We start from the raw sequence: 17,873 nt of genomic DNA on the forward strand, positions 1-17,873 counted from the left end.
AATTTCTCTTTTTTCTTCTCTCTTTGTCAACCCACCTGCGTCCGCCACGTGGCAAAACTCCACTTTTTTTGTTGGGACCGTTGTGCCCCTTGAAAATGTGCACAAGCACGAAGACAAGTTTGGTCTTTTCTTTCGTTTTTTAAAAGATGATAACAAGTGTTTTACGTAATAAAGGTGTGGGAAATTGGTTAATGATTGTAAAGTATTTAATTTGTTACTTGGATTAGGGTATGGGTATGGTGATTCTTTCTAACTGGTCTTGTTCCATCATTTTGTTTTATTTGCGAAGGGATCGTTGTGAGGAGTTTGCGGAGATTGGAAAACAGGTCAGGAAGAGAGACTGACAGTCACACTCACGAAATTACTTGCCTCCTTTGTAGCCTTACTCTCAAACTCTCTTTCAATTTGCTTAATAGTTCTCTATTGCTTAATGCCAAGGAAATACGAGGGAACATAAACAGAAGAGAAGATATGTTCTTATATAAGGTCATTTAATAATTGTATGTGTTTATTTATATTTGGATATATGTTTTAGCATTATTTAACCGGAAAATTTATCATTTATTTATGCGTTTTTTAATTGAGTTTAATTTTCATATTTTATCTGTGTAAATACTTTTAATTTTGATGGCCAACTAATTAGAAATTAGCTTAAATATGACCTATAAATAAACCATATATAACAATCTCTAATTAGACCGCAATGTAACATGTGTGTTGGACTCACCTTTACTTATGCGGTACAACAATTTGAATGAGTGTCCAAACATGCACAAAGAAATGGAGGAAAATGTGTGGAAATGTGTGGAAGTAAAAAGTAGTAGTAAAAGTGAGACTATTTGTTATATACAAAATAGTATGGAAAAATAAAATAAAAGTGATGAATCTCACTTGAATTTATTTTTATGCAAAAATGGCATAAAAAATATACAACAATTTTATTTATAATTAATTTTGTACAACACCATACTATCACCAGAACCTACCCCATTGACTGAATTCACAATATGTATGTCTCTTATTTTGACCCATTCTTTACTGTTCCCAAAACACACACCGTCATAGACCTCATTAACTATCATGTTATTCAAGATCATTATTAATTATTTCTCTTAAACCAAACATATTTAAATTTACTTTTTTTTCACCTATCTCCATTCATCCAATGTCTTATCTACTTTTTTCTTCCTACCAAACCAAACGGAGTGTTAATAAGCTAGAACTAATAGCTTCACTTAGATGCAAAAGCAAAAAAATCACATCTTTTATCGATTTTCAAACATGTTAGTAAAAAGAAAATGTTTTAACACTTATCAATTTAAAATATTAAAACACGAATAAAGAAATAAAATTTCCCTTGACAATTTAAAAGGTGCAATAATTTTCTCAAGAAAGTGATGCCGGCTGAATTTTTCTTTGGATTTTGATTGACTAATCCACTCATGGTTTGTGACGTGATTAAGAATTTGTTGAAATCACCATCACCATAGTCTACAAGCGAATATAATATAAAGCTAATTTTCAAAGAAAAGAAAAGATGGATAGTGACATAAAATGTACAATTCATTTGTGCAAATAATAATGACAAAATGCTTATATGGGTGAAGGGATCCATAAGCACGTAGTACTTTGTTGCTTGTGCTCTGAATCCGTGAGAGGGAATAGCAGCGCATTGAGTGAGGACTATCATAGCATGTGAAGGGAATAACTAGGGCGTCCCCGCGTGCAGTTGCGGGCGGGACAATAATAATGCCTATGCATTTGGTTTCTGTTTTAACCGAGTTTTGCATTCGTCCAATCTGTTTAATGTTATCTTTTCTCTGGCTGAGCTTCTTTTTTTTTTGTGTGGGATGGAATATCTATAAAGGGACTTCAATAATAAAGTCAATTTTTATTTAAAGTGTGTATAATGTGAATAAAATCTAACTTTCCTTCTCCTCTATTATGAGGTTTGTTTACAGGTAGCCCTTACCGACTTGGTAATGGTCCCATAATGTCCACTTAGGACATGCCTTTGGTTAGTGATAATGAGTTGACACCGTGATAACAGCTAATTATAAATATATTTTAGGGTTAAATTATGTAAAAATTTATAATTTTTCTTTTTTAATTCTTTTTTTAGTAAATAATTATTAAATTAACATTATTTAAATTTTTGTACATAAAATATTAAAAGTGATGAATTTATGATATTTAGTGAGTAAAATAAAGTTCAAAAAAACAGGTTAATCAAGAAAAGCATACTAATTCAAGAAAGTAAAAACGGGTTTAGAACAATAAGCCCTCTTAACTAAGCTAATATGCACCTATAAAAGAAGAAGAGAGAAAAAGAAAAAAAACACACACAAAAATTTCAAGAGAATACAATTTCTTATGAAAGATAAAGACCAGAAAAAGGAAAAATAATCATTAGGAGTCATTCCTTCCTTCTATCCTATTTTCTTATCTTATCCCCCTTTACTAAATATTTCACTCTTGCAATTGTAAAACATCCTATGATTATGAGAGGCTAAACTCACTTTGTTGAAAACTTGACAAGTAATTACTTTTGATAAAAAATTTCTTCCTATTTATTTATGAATATTACATTTGCATTATCTTTTCTTGTGCTTAATATTATTGCTTGTGACTTTTTATCTATTTGCATGATAAGTTTTACGGATAGCGTTGGGAGACGTTATTTTCTAATCGAACTAGAAAAGAATATCTAAATAAAGTCATCAGGGATAGGTTGACATTTTTTTAGCTTGTTATACATCTTATTCTTAATGCAATTTACTATTTTAGCTCTGCAAATGAATTTGAGAAAGAAAATAGATAAATTTGACTCTTTCATGCAGGAGACCAAAGTTAGAGTATACTAGTAGATGCATGTGTAAAATAGAATAATTATAAATAGAGAAAATCATTAACATTACATCAAAAAGTGACTCTTGTAGGATAAGTTCCCAACATTTTCATCTTCTGAATTTACTTCTACAATATTATTGGATTCTCTAATTTTTGTCTTTAATTAATCAATTTAAATTCTTTTTTAATTTTTTCTTTTATTTGATTTAATTTTTGTCAATTTAAATTATTATTTTTCTCATAACTTTTTCAAGTCTTTTTTTTTTATAATAAACTTTCAAGTCTATTGTCATTAACTTTTTTTATTAATAAAATATCTATCTACCTATGTACAAATAAAGTTCCTACGAATTCGACATTCAGACTTTTTTTTTAACTTTATTATTTGACGAATTGGTACCCTTACCAATCTATCAATAGACCGGGTTATCTACGGATTTAGTATAGTTTGTAATTTGTAAAATGACTTTGACGGGATCAGGAGAATTATATTCTAAGAACCTTTTGTATGCTTACTTTCACACTTGAAAACGAAACCCTACTTTAAAATTCTCGTTTGTTTTTATTAAACATTATTATAGTGCAATTATAGGGCAACTGAGTTTAAACTTTACACCATTGAAAGACCATTTGATTTTGTACCCCCAATGATTATTATTATCACCATAATAGAACAATTGTAAATCCCTCATTTGATTTTGTACTTCAATTCCATTATTCAATTATTGATCATTCTTATAGTAGTATTTAAAGTAGATCACTAGATCGATCTCTCCAAAAAATAAATGTCTAGAACACCATGTCTCACTTTCCAGAGAGGTGAGCAAATGCAAATCCAGGGTAGGCACCGTTTAATTATTTGGACCATTTGGCAATTGACATCGCTGCCCCACCTCTCTTTTTCTTCTGCAGTTTCGGCTTTCGATACTCCATTGTGTGTGGACTTGACATGAGACACTTTTCAAGTCATAAAGGTGGGTAGTTTCTAGGTCTGATCTTCATTTTCCTTTCTCCAATGCATGGGAAATATTTTTCTGGTTGCATAGATCAACGAATAGGAATAGGACCACAAATTTCAGGTTCATATTTCATGACATTTCACAGAAAATCATCACCAAATCAAAGTTAAATAAAGAATAACATTATACTCTTTGTGAAATGAAATACTTTTTCAATCCCATAATAATCAAGAAAAAATTTATTCCAAAATAATTATTATTTTAATTTTTTAATATAATAATAATTTTTTATTTATATCTCTTATAATATTAATTATATAGCTAGTTACAAAAACAAAATAAATTAATAAGGATGTATCAAAAAATTAATGATTATAAGGTTTGTTTTGTAAAATTGTTATTCATTTTTAGCTATTTATTAGATTTTCTTGGTTCATGTAAAACAACAATTATAATGGAACAGAAAAAGTATAAGATTTTTTTTTGTATAATTGATTAAAATATAAGTAAATTTTAATTAATTTTCTCATATTTAATGATATCATCACAAAAATATCATTCATTTAATTAGAGTTCTTAATTTTATTTCTAACAACCTCATCTATTTTGTCCTATGCAATTAAATGTTAAATTTACTTTAGAAAATGAATTAATTTTCCTTTTGAGACTATTAATATTAAATAATGTTAACTAATTTTCTTAATGGATGAAAATCAATTTTTTCTTGTATTTGAGTATGAAGGGACTCACTTCTTACAAATTTTTTTAGTATCTCCAATAATATTGGCTTTGTTGCATTTTATATGACAATTAAGATTGTGACACAGGTATTAAAAATGTAATTAATATTTTGAATTTCATAAAATATATTATATTATGTAACTTTCTAATATAACATTTACTTTTGTCAAAAGTGAAAACAGTAACGATTAAGGAATTAACTGTTATGTGGATTAAATAAATAATTTCATGTCATGTCACTAAATTTGAATTACATCAAATTAATCTCTTACCATTAATGTTTTAAAAGGATTAAAATTATAAATTTTACAAAACTAAAAGGTTAAATATTTTTATTTTAAAATAGAGACACTAAATGTTGGGAATGAGACTTTGAATGACTCTCTTTCTTTCTGTATCTTAGTTCTCATAGCCTTGATGTAATTGCTTGGTATTATTAGTACCCTTTTATTACATATTCTTTTGTCTAAAAAAAAGAAATAATATTTTTTTGTTTTGGAATGTGTAAAAAGTGCAATATAATGTAGTGGGACCATTTTATCACTAATCTATAATATTAAAAGAACAATTTGATATTAACTTATATTTTTTAAGGAATAATTTTGCATTAATTTATAAAATTTATAGATTAATTTATCATTAAATTGTATACATAATGTAATTTTTACACTTTTACACATTCAAAGATTAAATTATAATTTTCATTCTTTTTAGAGACTATATTATCACTAATTTACACATTCAGTAACAAAAATGATTATTTATTCTTTTTTATAAACCATAAGTATCAAGTATCTTAAACTTGAGGCAATTTTGCTTGAGCTAAATTGAATCACTATAAGCGAGCAAAACTCTCAGTATTTAAGGTGATTACATACTTTGCATACTCAGAATTCAAATTCAGAGTTATTGTTTTTTATGTAAGAAATAAATGAGTCCATCTTTGTCCTAATTATAAGAAATATATATTCATTTTTTGATGTATTAATTGCTATTTTTTTATAGTTTAATTTATTGTAAAATCTATTAATGATATGTTCACTCATTCTCTATGCAAGTGAATATATTTATTGACATGTTAATAATATAATTCTGTAATATGTAGTAATATCATCAAATATTATTATGGTAAAATTTTATAGATATTTTTTTAATAAAATTTAAATTTTACAACTACTTAAATCATTTAATATTACGACTACTTAAATCATTTAATTTTATAGATATTTTTTGAATAAAATTTAAATTTTTAATATTATTTGATAAATTATTTATTTATTTTTATATAAAATATCGGAGGAAGTACTACATATAGAATTTTAGTCTCAAATCAAAACAGACTGTTAGATAATTAAAATTTGCATTGCAAGGTGGGTAATGGACTACCCCAACCAAAAAAAAAGTGCAAAGTGCTCGACCGTAGAAAAATAAAATGATAGGTGCACAAAGCAGATAAAGTATAAAAGTGTTTAATGACTTTCATCTTATTAGCAGAATATTTTAACTAATTGAATTAACATTGATAAATATATCATTAAAAATTTTAATGTATACTTAATACATATATAAATATACATAATAAATTTTATAATAATTAATTTTGATCTAATAATATATTTTCTTATATATATAACTTTTTTTTATTAAATCTATATGTAAATGTATATCTATATATAAGTCTTATATGGATTTTCAATTTATATGAGTTATATATAAGGATATTTTTTATTTTTTCTTCTTATTCTTGGATGTATTGAAAAAAATGTTAGAGTGCAAGAAGAAACTTTCGCAGCATATGTACAACCTAGTACTAGTACGCTGGTGACCTTTTGTGAGAATTTTATTAAAATTTGTTACCTTTTTTATTTTCTTTCAGAAGCACGAGCATTATTCAAAAAAAAAAAAAAGAAGCACCAAAGTATAATTTGCAAAAAAAAAAAAGGACGAAAGCATAAGAGCAAGTATATATTATAGATATCGTTGCAATTTTTTTTTTTTGTGAATTTGTCAATGCTTAACTTAATTACGTAACCTAAGAATAACTTAATTACGTAAAAAAATATTTAAGTTTTCGAAGAAACATTATTTAATTCCTCAGCCATTTAAAATGTCATTGTTGGTTATATAAAAAATTCTAAAGATAAGTAAAACTGTCAACTAATTATAAAAGATAATGAGTCCCACATAGACTAAATACCAAATACTTAACTCATTATATTCTTATGTTATCCAAACGATTTCAAGTACAATGAAAATAGGTAAGATTATGTTTTTCATCTTCTATGTTTAGTTTAAATTTCAGTTTGATCTTCTAACCTTTTTTTTTTCTTTTCAATTCAATTTAGTTTTCTTAAATTATTCTTTTTACTAACATATTTCTCTTACTTTATAATTCAAAGAGGTGGATATTGTAATAGGTCATGTTTGGAAAAACTAGTCGAAAAATTAGTTTATTAAATTAGAAGTGTTTAATAAAATTAGCTGTTAAAATAGCTGAAAGTGTAAAATAGCATAAAATAATAATATTATAATTTATTTTTAAAAAGTAACAAAGAAAATGAATAAATATATCAAAGATAAAAGTGAAATAAAATATAAAAAAGTTAGAAGCTATTATTTTTAAAAATATTATTTCAAGTATTGTTTCAAAAAATATTAAAAGCTACTAAGAAACTACTAAAGATAAATTTATTCATTTTTTATAGGTTATGTTAAACAAGACATTTCAATTAGTTTCTACCTTTTTTTATTAACTAAAAAAATCATTTAATTTTTTGATAAATAAATCTTTTTTAATAATTTTTCAGTAGCTTCTAATATGTTTTGAAACGTTACTTGAAATAACATTTTTTAAAACACTAGTTTCTAAATTTTCATATTTTATTTCACTTTTATCCTCGATATATTTATTCATTTTTCTTATTACTTTTTTAGATAAATCACAATATTATTATTTTTCTTGTCATTTTATATTTTTTAACTACTTCACCTACTAATTTTATCAAAATTTCTAATTTAATAAACTAATTTTTTGATCTTTCGGTTTCTAATTAATTTTATCATAATCATTGATATCTACTCTTTGGGGATGAAGACTTAAATTATAAATAATGATACATAGGTGATAGTATTAAACTTCGTTCGACTTCTACAAAGCATAAATGATAAAACCATTCATTTAAGTTTAATTCCTCTAAGACCAATCAGCGAAGCTTCAAATATTGACCTTAGAGGTTTGAAACCAATTGAAAGGCTTGAAAAGCTAATTGAATGGGCCAACCAATTTCCCACTCAGGAAAACTAAAGTGCACTACCATTTGCACCTCTACATTGCTATTAAAAACCCCATCTTTTCAAATTTATTTTTGACAAAAATATCTCTAACATTTGGCACCTCACACAACACAACAAAAATAAGTTTTTGATTGTATCTCGAAAAAACCTTGAGGAGATACATAGCGAAAACTATATACAATGAAAACTCTTGTTTAGATATACAAAAAATAAATGTTTTCATTGTATAAATATATCTTCGCAAAAAAATTTCAAGATGCACAATGAAAACTTATTACCTTTGTGTAGCAAGGTGTCAAATGTCAGGACTATTTTAGTAAATAAATTTCTATAGCGGTGAGGATTTTAATAGCAATGTGGGATGGAAATAGTAATGCTCCGACTTAGTGGGTCATTGACAAATCCAAGACACCAACTTTAAGAATAAACCCAAGATGCAAACCTAATCCAAATAGGACATTTGTTTCTTGCATTCCCATTATTGAATCTTGTATCTCTCATAGTATTCTGGAAGTTCATTTTAGAATATAAATTTACATTTCAGAATATAATTCGAGGAGTAGAATTCAAATGCCTTCAAATATACTTTGATAAGCCTATGAATAAATAAGAGGGAATTGCTTTTCGTACTTATTTTTCCAATTTTTTTAAAAATTAAGTATCAGAATGCAAATTTGTTTATTAGTAGATGTTTCATAAATTAGTTTTTGAAGTATATTTAATGTATTTTAAAAATTATTTTTCAAAAGTATTAAAATTTTAACGCATTCCAAAAACCCAATTTTCCAGAAGTTTGTTTAAAAAAAGCATAACATGTCATGTTTTTCTAAGAAAATTATCATGATTTGACTCCTCTCAACTCCCAACCACACATATTTTCGTAGAAAGTACCTCTTCCTTCTTTGGTTCAAGGTTTTGTTCACAAACACAGGATTTTTCGTTATTTTTCCTTCTTTTTTTTTGTTTTGGTTTTTATGACCTTAGGATTCACCTTTTGATGAATGCAAGATTTTAGATATGTCAAAATTCTAACACAACTAGAAATTACTTTCTAAAATGTTTTATAATTTAACCTTTTCTAGAAATTAGTTTTTTAAATATATTAAATTGTAACATTTCTGAACATTAGTTCCCTGTATTAAATACATTTAGGAAACTAGTTTTTAGAACATTCACCCATTACTAAAATAATTTTCCAACTTAACAAATTTTTTTTTAAAAAAAACACTAAAGAGGGTGTATAAGTAAAATTGGGGTCAAAAAGCAATCCCTGAACTAAAATGGATCACGGGAATCCAATATGTCATGGCTACATGTCAAAGTGTAAAACCCAAATAATAGTGTAACATATGCACGATGACCAAAAACCCAAGTGGATCAATGACAAATTCTTGTTTTCATGAGTTTCTTTTAATTTTAATTTATATAAATTATAATAACCAATTATTAATAAGTACTGTTTTGATTCTTTTGAAAAATGGACCGGACTGACCGGTTCAATTGGTCCAACTGAGAATAAATTTGGTCACTGATCTAGACACTCCAAAAAGTCATATCAAAATCCGTCCAAAAATCAGTTAGAGAATCAGTTTGAACCATTTATTTTTCAATTTTTATTTAATAAAAATATTTTTAAGATGAAAAAAATCATATTTAAATATTTTACGTAAGTATTAATTATTTTTTCAACTATTATTGATTTTTTATCTTATAAAACATATAATTTAGTCATTTATAATATTATATTAACTTAAAAATATAAAACCGATTCAACCACAGTTTAATTATGATTAACCATTAAATAGAGGTGGAAATAGGTCAGGCCGGCCTACAGGAACCTACGACCTGACCTACATAAAGCCTGGCCTGAATTGGCCTATTTAATTAAAAGGTTAGGCTCAGACTTTTTTAAAAGCTTATTAAATTAAATAGACCAGGCTTAGGTTTATTAAAAAGTCTTATAAGCCTGATAGGCCGGCCTATATATATATATATATATATATATATATATATATATATATATATATATATATATATATATATATATATATATTATTTTTTGGATACAATTAATTTTTAAAAAAAATATCAGACTTTGATTACATATTACTGTTCCATAACTTTTATTCTTATAATCAAAGACTTTAATTATAATTTAGGTGTGAGTCATGTGTCCTTTTATATTTCTCATTATTTTGATTGACTTTTTTTTTAACTTTTCTATTACATTCCTACTCCATAAAATATTAAATATTTATTGTGAAAAAAGCTTTTAAAAAGGCTATCAGACCAGATCAGGTTTTTAAAAAGGCCAAGCCAAAATAAAAGCCTTTGATAGACTATAGGTCAGACTCAAGCCTCAAAGATTCATCGTAGGCTAGACTCAGGCCTTTCAAAGCCTGACCTGACCTATTCTCACCCCTACCATTAAACCTTAAATTAGTTGAATGGTCCTATTTTAAAAACAATATTAATAAGTTCATTTGTTCTATTAATATAAGAAAAATATATTTATTCTAATTTAATATTATCCATGTTATTTTTTTATGTGTTTAAAATATATTAAAGTTATAAAAAATTCCATTACAATACAAAAGTTTGAATTTCCTATCTAATACTATTCACCTATATATTTTCTGTTATTTTAATTATAATAAGAAAAATAAAATCACAATGTTTTATAACGTCTCATTGTAGGATTTTTTTTTTTATTAAAAAAATAGGATAGGAGGTTGTATCTAAACAATATCTTCAAATTAGAATCAGAAAAGTGTTAACATCCACTATCTTTGTTTGCCTCTCATCCAACATGAATCTGTTTTTTTGATTGATATCCAACACGAATAATTCTAGCAGCTTTCCCCCTCAATGTTATAATGTTATTTGTACAAATTACCGATTTATTGAAAGACACGGGCTTGGGCCCATGCATGATTTATCATTTTAATAGCTACGTAAACAACAAGAGAGGCTTGTGTTAACGGCAAGAGTATACGATTATTGTTTTTTTTTTAAAATAAGGGGAAAAAAGTTTCAGTCAAAGAGAGACTTGTGTCAAAGAAAGTTTGCGTAGGATAAAAAAAATCAAATGAAATATTGATAAACTTCAAAAAGTGATATAGTTTGCCCTAAATAGTAAACAACTAACCCCCTTTAACTTTGAAAGCCATAATAATGTCTAATATATATTCATATGCAAAAATGAGTATTTTTTTTGGTGGAAATCATTTCATTATTCATTCTAAAGTACTCTCTCCATTTTAAAACTTTAGTAGTTTAAGATTTTTATTAAGGAATGTTTAATTTTTATGAATTTAGATTAAATTATCTTCATATATTATTTTACAATTTTCTATATTATTTCCACTAAAAAATAGTATAATGTTTCACTATAATTACTTTATAAAAATCGAAATTATTAATACCCTGCTAAAAACATGTCTTAATTACTCATATACATTTAAGGGTATAATTGAAAAAGAAAATTGTAAAAATATGTATTGAAATTCTAAAACAACCAAAGTTTTTAAATATAAATAAATAAATCAACCAAAGATTTGAAATGAAAAGAGTACTTTCTTTGAACTCAAATATAAGAAGAAAAAACATTTCATGAATAGTGGACCAAAATAAAAATATAAGAAAAACTTAACTAATTTATTTATATTTAATGATATCATCAACCCAATATCTATGTTTGATTGAGATTCTATTTCTAATGACAAAGTTTTTGTTTTTGACATAAAATTCCAATAAAAGATAATTTAAGAAAAAAAGACTTTTTAAAAATGAAATAAAAAATGAAATAATATTAACTTTCTTTCTTTTTAATTAGCATACAAATTAGTTAACTTCACTTATATTTGAGTTGGAAGGAGTATATTTTGTTGGAAATTGTAAAACTCCAAGTAGATATTGCATGCAAACACAAAAACAGTAACCCATGGTATTGGTTTGATTTTCTTTCCTTATGTTCGAATACAATGGAGAAGATAAATGTTGACATTTTTTTTAATATACTCTTTTGAACACACTATATTACTAGGTAAAATTTATTAAAAATCATGAAAATTTGCAAGTCTCAATTCTCATTTAATAAACTTTATTGATAATTTTATAACTCACAATAAAATTTAGTTAATAATAAAAAATGTGTTAAGAATAAGTCACGGGAGGAAAAAATAGGATGACAAAATTACCTTTTTAATAAAGTAGTGATTGCTTTAATTGATACATAACATTTCTTTCTCGTGTTGTACACAATTTCAGTTTTTACCACAACTTCTACATAGTAGGTTAAGGGGGGGAACCTTGCATTGCATCTAACCCACAAAAAACGAGTGGAGAATTCATGATAAAAGTAGAAGATACATTTAGTCATTAATAATTTATATCCTTACGGATAGCAATCAAAATAACTGACTGAAGGAACACATATTTACCTCTTACTCAAAAGAGCTCATTAAAAAGGAAGAGAATAATTGTATCCGTTAATTGAACAAACTTTCTTCCCATGGGATTGAATATAATACAATTCTTCAAGTCACACAATTGAGAAGCATGCATCTATTGCTTGACAAGTAGCATATTTCTATATTGCTAAGCTTTGCATGCACCAAATTTATGGCGAGCATTGCATTTGGGGAAGCACCCCAGAATTGTGTTACTACTACTAGGACTCGGTTTGTAAGTTGAGAAAAACTCTGGATCTTGCTGAAGTGATTCGGTGTAGTACTCCAAAATGGACACTATCTCATCAAAATGAGGCCTTTTATCAGGGTTGCTTGACCAGCATCTATTGATGAGATCACTAAATGCCCATGGACACTCAGATGGCAATGGAGGTCTTGCATTCTACACATGAATTAAAATCCATCAAATTGAGTTTGAAAATAAAATTATATAAAACCCCACTTTACTTTTCAAATGTGAATCAATCAAGAAGAGAAGCACTCGTAGTTATAAAGGGTCTATTTCAATAAACTTCTCTATAAGACCTGACAGAAGAAAAAAATAAAATGAATTTTTACAAAAACTAAAATTGGTTTATGCCTAAGTTAAAAATAAGATTTTGGAGAAGCCAATTACATGTTAACTTATGCATAAGCTCATTTTAGCTTTTGGAGAAATTTATTTTACTTATTTTTCTTATTTTCTTCTCTCTTAGACGTGCTTATGAAGAAGTTTATACTAGCATGCTCGAAACCCATAAAGCTAGCAAAACTAAGAGATTAAATCATCTATGTACTTACTATTATTTAATTACAAATTAACATGTATCGTGAATTTATTAACTTATTAACTTATATACCAACTATTTTAAAAATCATATCTAGCACAATTATTGATTGTCAATATAATTTATACAAATAATGCACAGAAATTAAATCCCACTTTCCAAAGCATATATATGAAGCCATGTTGTTGAGTTTCACAAGTCCCATGCATGGAACATGCCTATGGCAAAACAGTAACATTAACCGCCTTTAGTTAATGACCTGTATATTCTCAGTATATTTTTTTCAATTATAGATTCAAAGTATATCTCTGGGATATTGTAGCATGTGCAAAGACAATGAACGAGAAAAGTTAGATTGGACTATGTATATAGTTCTTGCATTTCTCTGATTGATTGGAAGCAATATCAAAAAGGAGGGGAAAAAAAAAAAAAAGCTTCTCTTTCAATTAGTGATTCAATTATATGGCACCTAGTTCTGATGTGCTGTGCATGTGACAGGGAAGCAGGGGTGGTAGCCATCATTGATTTTCATAAATAATGTTATATCACAATACCATATCTTATAAATGTTGGAAAAGTAACCATCATCTATATATGTCAGGCAAAAAATAAAGAAACCTCTAAATTTTTATTTGTATTTTTTTTATTATCGTAATTCAATGTTGCAATTGAGGTGCCTAGCTTGGATAAGCAAGGCTATCATAATCACAAACAACCACATGCTCTGTAAAGATCATAGACAGAGAATAATTGTTGCCCACAACGCCAACACGCTTGAGAAAGATTCGGGGCACATTAACCATCAAAATGGGTTACATAGTCAAGTGCATGCATACAGACATAGTAATAGTAGTATTAAAGTAGATAATGAAAACGAACATACAAACATATGTATGCATATGTAACTATGTATACTAAAATATTCAATTTTGACACTGTGTAAACAATAGTGGCCAAAATAGTTCATGAACATACTCAACATAGTGGGTTGAAATTATAAAATGAAAGGGTGTGAGGAATAATAATAACAACTTTACATAGATAATTATGCATGCCCATGTTTCCATCTTCGTGTAAACAATAATGCAAACGGAAACTGTTCCTGTTAACAAAAGGATCAGTACTACTGTTATAATGCTACATTGACAAAATCAACTTTGATGAAATGGCATTTCATTTCTTCCTGAGCTCTTTTCTTTGTTGGAGTTGTTATCTCCAACAGCATACATTAAATTTACAAAATGAAGAGTGTTACCAACATATTTTTTAACACTCTCTTTCTAATACACTCTATTCTATATATTGGTTGAAATTCATGTAAGCTTTTGGAAATGAAACCCGCCAAAAAGGAAATAGGACCCACATGAATTTCAGTCAATATGAAAAGGTGTGTCAGAAAGATAATGTTTGAGAGTGTTTTAGCAGTATTTTTCTTTACAAAATATTTGATTTTGCATTCAGTTGTTTTCATCTTTAACAACAGATATACAGCATTCCTTGATTTCATAGATCTGTTAATCACAGACCAGTGTAACTGTAATTTTGGGAAGTACTTCTTATGCTATTCAGAATTATGTATAAATTTAGTGATTTCAATATGTCTAGAGTCACAAGTTCTATTATTTAATAAAGAAACTATTATACTACTAACAAATATAACAATAAAGATGCAAGGCAATTTTATGCAGACTGAGCATGTGCATACCACTAGCTTTTGAGGTAAATATGTAGATTAATCATGAGACATATGCAAGCAATGAGCACTTAATTTTCTTCATAAAATACAATAAAGAGTAAGAGTCAAACAATTTAAGTAAATTCTGATGCAAACCTTGTGCGAAACTGCATATGCTGCCTGTTCTGGTGTCATATTGTCAAATGGAGTCTTTCCTGTCAAAAGCTCCCATAGAACTATGCCAAAACTATACACATCTACTTTTTTGGTATGATGCTTTTCTTTGATCATTTCGGGCGCCATCCAACGGTATGTTCCGGTGAATCCTTTTGCACTGCCACACTGAGATTCTAAGCATGAGATACCAAAATCTGCTACTTTTACACACATATCTTCCCCCAAAAGGAGATTTTCTGATTTGAGATCCCTATGAAGAATCCCTTGAGAATGAAGGTATTTCATCCCCCGCGCAATGTCGAGGGCTAACTTCAGAACAAGCTTTAGTGGAAGTATATTTGGTTGTTGGTGATGCAGGAATTTTCCCAGTGAACCTCCAGCCAAATATTCAGTTATTATGCAAAACACAGGAGGTTTCTTGCAAGCAGCAATAAACTGCATGATCAATAAAAGTCAATAGTTTCTGAGACATGGTTAATTTCTTCTCTATTATTCAGCAGCAGAAAATTTACATTCAAAACATTCTCTTTTCTTTAAAAATGGTAAATCTCAGCATTAACAGCTGTTAGTGTTTGTGTATTAATTAGACCAAAATACCATATTATCAACTTTCAAGAGAAAGAATCAACCAATTGAAACACTTGCTTCTCAGAGCTCCTCAAACTCAATACTAGATCAACAACAACATCCACAAGACACTGGAATGATTGGGGTGAGAGGGTAACTAAATGACATGCTAAAGAAATAGCCTATGTTAAAGACGAATCTCAGCTCTTATGTTCAGTTTCAACTTTTCAACTTTTCAACAAATGGAATGGAACAATACACTAGAGGCATTGGAAGAACCTTTGGCAATTTTAATTTCATATGCACAAGCCTCTTGCACCACTTTTCCAACTAATTTGCCAACCATAGCATCAAATGTAGAAAATTCGTATTTTAATCCATAACTTCATTTTGCAGATAATTGTTTCCTTTTTGGTCTTCCTAGTTCCTTCACCAAATTTCACAACACCTAGTTAGAATTGCAAGACAAAAACAACCTTAGCACTGAACCATCAAAACGTTTAAAAGAGGGTAAAAACCTATCCTCTAAAGGTGAAGAACATATGACAATTGGATATTTAGACAAAGGCTACCAAATTTTTTTATTTTTTTTGTGAATCCAAGATATTCCTCGGTGGAAAGCTAAAGACTAAGAGCATATTTGGTTTTCAGTCCAACTCACTGTGCACGAATTCCAAAACCAAATCCAATAGTCTACCGCAAACTGAACGCCAAAGGAAGGGTGAGAATGTTTTTGCAAACTTCATTTTGTCACCAACTTCCATCTGCAATGGATACCCAAACATGCACTAATTCTCCAAGCTAATGACATCTCTCGGTAGATGTTATTTCATAAACACCAACCTTAAGATCAAACCTCCGACCACATGCTTATGAACCATAATTATCTGCCAACTATATCACATCATGTTCACGCAAAACACAAAGGTTGAAGAAAGAAAAAACTTACAGTAATAATATTTGGGTGGCCTAATCTGAGGAGCAAGGACACCTCAGAAGTGAATTGCTTCTCAAGAAAAGCAGCCAAGTCCTCATCCTCCTCAGGTTGACTAATCAGCTTAATTGCCACATCTTTTTGCTTGTAAACCCCTCTGTAGATTCTGCTGTGCCTTCCAGAGGCAAATTTGGATCCAATGAGCAACTGAGACATATCTGCACTCCATTCCTCTTCTCCTTCACCCTTTATCTCAGCCCCTGGTGACACCAAATACTTGGACCATGACACTGCACGGTTATACTCACCAAGCGAAAGCCTTCTCCCCAACTTGTTGCCACTGTTGGAAATTTGCTTGTGCCACTTCAAGTTCTTCATGTGGCTCACACTTGAAGCCTCTCAAAATTAACCATCAAAGTTCAACCTTTTTGCCAAAGTTCCTGCACACCAAATGCAGATCCAACCACGGCTTAAACTAGAGGGATAAACAAATGCACCAATTTTCGCAGAATACCCAAGTGGGAAAAATTTTGGTTTTCATGGCTTAGGTGGTTAGTGAGTAACTACATTATAAATATTTTGCAGCATTTGGTCCACCCCCTTTTGCATATAGAAGCTGAAAACAAGAGGAAGAAAAAAATCAGGACCATGGATGGAGAAGAAGCTAGCTCAGGACCCTTTACGGGTTTCGGTGAAAAGAACAATTTTTTAACAAGAGGTGCCGGAGAGAGAAAGAGAAAAAGAGAGATTGATAAGTTTTTGTTGATTTTCAACTTCCAATCAAGTGCCTGCAGCAAGTGAGAGAGAGAAATAGTTATAGTAGGTAGTAACAAGACAAATGAAGGTTGATCTAGTGCTCGAGACTCCGTCTTTATTTGGATTAAAATTGAAATTGTGATGGATGTGACATTAGGTAAATCCAACACATAAAAATAACTTTGAAAGTAAAAGTAATGGTGCTGATGTTTTTACAAACCTAGGCCTGTGTTTATCTTAAAGGTATGTTTGTAATCTTCCTTTCCAACGCACACTTAATATTAATATCATATAAGAAAAGTGAGTTTGAATCTTGATTGTTAATCTGAAAATATTTTTTTAGTAAATATTCTTTAATTAAGTATCGAGATCGATCTGTTATAATTTTGTTTAAAAATAGATGGTAGTAACGAGTACCATGTAGTATAAATGAAAAATAATTAATTTCCTAACTAGTTTATGATTTTAAATTGCAGTTCACATGTGCAATTGTAGTTGTAATATAAAAGGATTTTTTAACTTGTAAAAACTCCATCACGATAACAATTATATCAGTCACATTTTTTTTATAATTTTTGGGCAATATCATATATTACAATAAAATTGTGACAAAATTATAACCGTGACCACGGCAAAAACCAAGATGTGTTTAGATATTTGATTATTTGATAAATCTTGTAA

General features: G+C 28.3%; 1 protein-coding gene across 2 annotated transcripts; it reads right to left on the bottom strand.

Annotated features, from left to right (window-relative positions):
- Nucleotides 1-12,167: 12,167 nt before the first annotated feature.
- LOC114416453 (serine/threonine/tyrosine-protein kinase HT1-like) lies at nt 12,168-17,277 on the bottom strand. 2 transcript variants are annotated; one of them, XM_028381321.1, is made up of 3 exons: nt 16,452-17,277; nt 14,915-15,370; nt 12,168-12,698 (listed from the first exon to the last, which is right to left on the bottom strand). In XM_028381321.1, the coding sequence occupies exons 1-3, from the start codon at nt 16,812-16,814 to the stop codon at nt 12,444-12,446; spliced, it is 1,074 nt and encodes a 357-aa protein (XP_028237122.1). In that variant the 5' UTR covers nt 16,815-17,277; the 3' UTR covers nt 12,168-12,443. The 2 variants fall into 2 exon arrangements, with proteins under 2 accessions (XP_028237122.1, XP_028237123.1); XM_028381322.1 differs by lacking the exon at nt 12,168-12,698 and adding an exon at nt 12,722-14,185.
- Nucleotides 17,278-17,873: the final 596 nt, after the last annotated feature.

Source organism: Glycine soja, chromosome 6 (assembly GCF_004193775.1).
Source record: "Glycine soja cultivar W05 chromosome 6, ASM419377v2, whole genome shotgun sequence".
Lineage (NCBI taxonomy): Eukaryota > Viridiplantae > Streptophyta > Magnoliopsida > Fabales > Fabaceae > Glycine > Glycine soja.